Raw genomic sequence first — 4,757 nt, forward strand, 5'->3', positions numbered from 1 at the left:
CCAATGATCTTTGATTGTTCTTTGGAATGTGTATCTTCCTCACGTTGAATGTAGGGGACCATTTCGGAGTTCTTAACTGAATAATGTAATTTCACAGGACACATTTATAACAAAAACGTGCACTTAGATTTCTTCTCTCAAATAAGCCGAAATATAGGTGAGACAACTCGCTGTCAACATTTCCATAATGGGGTTTAAGTGTTAGTGATGCTCTCTGATCCAATATTCTCCTCGTAGGTGCAGGGGATTTATAATTCATACATAAAGATGGCATGATTATTGTTGCAGTATTAATCCAAATTGCAACAGGCTTTGCCCTCACTTGTTACGTCAGCGCCGCTCTAGTCCCCTCGGTTGTTGCAGACGGGCAGAAATCGCTCGAAGCTTTCTCTGTTCAGCTCGGAGATCCAGCGCGTGTCCAGCCATGTCAAAACGAATACTTCCCCTGTCAATTTTGTGAAGCTTAGTGATACTGGCACACCGCCCCAAGGTGAACTACGCTTAAGGTTACAACACATTTGTTGTTTTAAATTTTTTCTAACCCTGGAATAAAGTGATTCCTTTTTGGTGCACTCGCTTTTCCAGCAGAGAATTTTAGCGCACTCGCAACCTTTCACCATTGCTTCCCAAAGGAAAACGGACTTTTTAGCGCTTGTTTCTCGGACTCTCCAGAGGAAGCGTGTCGTTGCTCCTGTGGTTGGCATCATCATGGTGTTAGCTCTTATCATAGCGATACCGCTGCTGGTCCAAGCGTCCAAGACAGACGCGCACTACGAGATGATGGGCACCTGTCGGATGATATGTGATCCATACAATCCCAAACCCAGCGCCAATGCTCTGGAAGTCATGCAGGACCTGAGCGCCATCCCGTCCCCGGCGTTCTCGCATGGGACTAAAGGCGAGACGGGTCGGCCGGGGAAACCCGGACCGAGAGGTCCGCCCGGCGAACCGGGTCCACCAGGTCCAAAAGGACCGCCGGGGGATAGGGGGGACTCGGGGAAACCGGGCTATCCCGGGCATACCACTGGAGAGACGGTGGAGGGGACTGTGAGCAGTGACAGGACCGAAAATGCCGAGGGCCTAGAGTCCGCAATTGGCGGCACAAAAATCGCTTTTTACGTGGGTCTTAAAAATCCCCACGAGGGATACGAGGTGCTAAGGTTCGACGACGTGGTAACAAATCTAGGGAACCATTATGACCCGTCTACCGGCAAGTTCACGTGCCAAGTGTCCGGGATATACTACTTTACATACCATGTATTAATGCGCGGAGGCGACGGGACAAGCATGTGGGCAGATTTGTGCAGAAACGGACAGGTAGGCTATACCTGATATTACGCAATTATATATTTTTTAAAGTTATTATGCTACTGTACACTTCTGAAGTTGAGGGAAAGCGGCCACATTCAGTGTGCATTGCCCCAGATCAATATTGGATGTATTAAGCGCTTATCTCTCCTGAACGGTATCTGCTCTATGCGCTTAATCTCACACGGTGAGCTCAGTAAGTTAATTAATATGCTCGGGCCACTTTATTTGTCAGCAAAGACAACTAATCGTTTGGTGAGTTTAAGAAGGGCTTTGTTGTTTACTGTAGCGGTCAGCCCTACACTGGTCAACTACCTGGAGCGATTTGAGCTGTGTCAGTGTCTACACATTGCCAACATAAACAAACAAGAAATCCTTTATTCGTTTGGTAGGTTCAAAGTGGTGAATCTATAATGTTTTAGCATTGGGTCAGGGTGGGGACGAGTTGGTCGATAGCCTATTAAGTAATGATGCAAAGTCCTTCACTACTTTAATCATTTGTCTTATCCGCAGGTCCGCGCCAGTGCGATAGCCCAGGACGCAGACCAGAACTATGACTATGCCAGCAACAGTGTAGTGCTTCACCTAGACTCCGGGGACGAGATCTACATCAAGCTGGACGGAGGCAAGGCGCATGGGGGAAACAACAACAAGTACAGCACTTTTTCCGGTTTCATTTTGTATCCGGACTAAACCGCTTCCCAGACATGCAGGGATGTGAACTCTACTATCATTATTAGACTCTATCATACCTAGAGCAAGTTGCCCGTTGTCCGGGCGCCCCTGTAAGCCGCTGTGTGTCGTCTGTTTGTATTTGGGGGGTTTGGGGCGCTAAGACATGCCAACCGCCCATATACAGACGACATTTCCGTGTGATGTGATATTTTTTGCTTGAACGTCTGTCTGTGTTTCCACTCAAGATATAGCCTTCTAAGATGTTTATGTATCAAAAATAAGCAACAAAAATCTAAATAAGGAGTAAGATGTCATATTTATTGGTCCACCAAAGACCGAATGTTACAACATGTTTTGTCTTAGTAGCTTATTCCATTACAGTAAGTATTTCAATAAATTATGTTTTCTATTATGTCCGTTTATTTGTGAATTTTTTTGGCATGTTTAAGATCACGTTCATTCTTCCAATAGATTGTGGATTAGATATATCATTTTAACCATACATTAACCCTTCCAATAGATTTATCCTAGAATTTGTGGCCTAATAGGCCTACATGTTTTTAAAGGACCTCAGAATGCCATTGTTTTTAAAGGACCTCAGAATGCCATTGTTTTTAAAGGACCTCAGAATGCCATTGTTTTTAAAGGACCTCAGAATGCCATTGTTTTTAAAGGACCTCAGAATGCCATTGTTTTTAAAGGACCTCAGAATGCCATTGTTTTTAAAGGACCTCAGAATGCCATTGTTTTTAAAGGACCTCAGAATGCCATTGTGCTGCGTTTGTCTGACTCTGTCGTGCAGAGCGCTGTTCTTTGTTTGGAACTGTGCTCCACCTCACATTAGAACTAATAGGCTGTTCCAGCCAGGGGAATCTGTATTCTTGTCTCACTCCTCCTTCATTCTCCATTTAGGGGTGTCACTGCCGACGTTACTGCTGGTGTTTGTGGCGGGGACGGTTGGAGATGGATGTCTTACTGGGAACAGCGGCCTGCATTACCTCGACACTGATCTATCCACGCCCCGGCAATATTGGCGGGACGTTGGTGTAAGCACCTCATGTTCTACGAAGATGTCCCATTAAATAAGTCATGGACGGGTAATTAAACTACATTATGGTACCCGTCCATGTTAAACAGATATCACAAAAGACCTGATGGCTCAAGGGACGCCACCTGCATGTTTAGCCTATATTAATATATTTATAGCATGCCTCCTCACACCCACTGGGTAAACATTTGTCATTCAGTCAAGTATCTTGTTTTATTCTGTGCTTGCACTTGGCAATTAATGCCGTTGTTGTTTGCGCAAACACTTTTTAATATGTTTATACGTGTTCTTCATGCGTCTTAGTAGAAGGCTGTTTAGACATTGTTAAGGATTAAGATCCACTGGCTCATGTTAACGCTGTGTAATAAAAAAAATATATATAATTCAACTAGGCAAGTCAGTTAAGAACAAATTCTTATTTACAATGACGGCCTACACTGGCCAAATCCAGACGACGCTGGGCCAATTGTGCACTGCCCTATGGGACTCCCAATCATGGCCGGTTGTGATACATCCTTGATTCGAACCAGGGTCTGTAGTGACGCCTCTAGCACTGAGATGCAGTGCCTTAGACCACTTGGGAGCCCATTTTTTTGTCGTTTAAATAATATATAAGCTGATAAAAAGCCTTTTATAGGCCTACTGATTTCCGAAGTCAAGCTGGTGCATTTGTTTATTCAGGTTGCTGCGTTAGAGGGCTTCAGCACTTAGGACAGCAACAACCACGGCGCCAGTCTGTTCAGCACCATGGACAGCGTGGTTTAGGCAAAGGAAAATATATTTTCCTCTTTACCACTAGGGGGCGCAATGTGGCCTTGTCTCTGAACTGTGAGATAATTGCAGAAGAAAACTAGAGAAATATATTCCAGGAAAAGCTTAAACAAGGACAACAACGTTATTTTGGTTTTCTTGTTTGCATGATGGAGAACAGTTGGAAAAAGAGAAGTTGGGGGAGTTCATGTAGGAACTGAGAGTGTTAAATTGCTGAGTATTCCAATTGTCACGGATTCAGTGTGTTCTTTCACAGGCCATATTGTACTAATTACTGTAAATGTCAGCATACAGGATTACATTAACTGGTTTGACACAGCTAATATGTTAAATCTGTGGTTATAGATCGGGGGGGATCTCTGAGCTGAGAGAGAAACTTCACCATCTGGGCTGGGAAGCAGTCTGATGAGGAGCCATGACACACAATCAGGCTGGGTGCTGGGGCAAGGGGCTGGCATTTGGAGGGGTTGTATGGGACGGGACAGAGTCTGTGTGAGATACTGAAATGTGCTGGTTACTGTTCTGAAATCATCAAAATCATTTTTCAAGGAACAGAGAACATCTGGAAAAATGCTGGAGTAATTTAGATAATAACCTAGAGATGAGGTTGTCCCCTCTAAAAGATAGCAGATCACAGTAAGACCCCCCCCCCCCCCCCCATAGGATGGTAATGTACGCTGTATGAGATCCAAATACCTACTGCTTTTAGAAGGCGACCTCATCATGGCTTTCATTGAACAGAAATCTCTGTGTCTCAATCTTAATCTCTGGGCCCCTTAGGGCATTACAGAAAATGGACATCCATATTGACACATCAGCTCAGAGGATATAGACCTCATAAGTCCTGCGGCACTTAGCCAAGATCCAAATCCCAGAGGAAACGTTACAGCTGAACAGTAAAAGGTGGGAGTCGGTCTCTTTACATTTAGGCGAGTCAAGTTTCCTATTTCCTTGT

The 4,757-nt window shown here is 44.5% G+C and overlaps 1 protein-coding gene across 1 annotated transcript; it reads left to right on the forward strand.

Annotated features, from left to right (window-relative positions):
* Positions 1-417: 417 nt before the first annotated feature.
* LOC106582045 (complement C1q-like protein 2) lies at positions 418-2,369 on the forward strand. Its single transcript, XM_014164737.3, has 2 exons — positions 418-1,317; positions 1,822-2,369. Exons 1-2 carry the CDS (start codon positions 709-711, stop codon positions 1,999-2,001), a joined length of 789 nt encoding a protein of 262 aa, XP_014020212.1. The 5' UTR covers positions 418-708; the 3' UTR covers positions 2,002-2,369.
* Positions 2,370-4,757: the final 2,388 nt, after the last annotated feature.

The sequence above is a fragment of the Salmo salar genome, chromosome 21 (assembly GCF_965601325.2).
Source record: "Salmo salar chromosome 21, fSalSal1, whole genome shotgun sequence".
Lineage (NCBI taxonomy): Eukaryota > Metazoa > Chordata > Actinopteri > Salmoniformes > Salmonidae > Salmo > Salmo salar.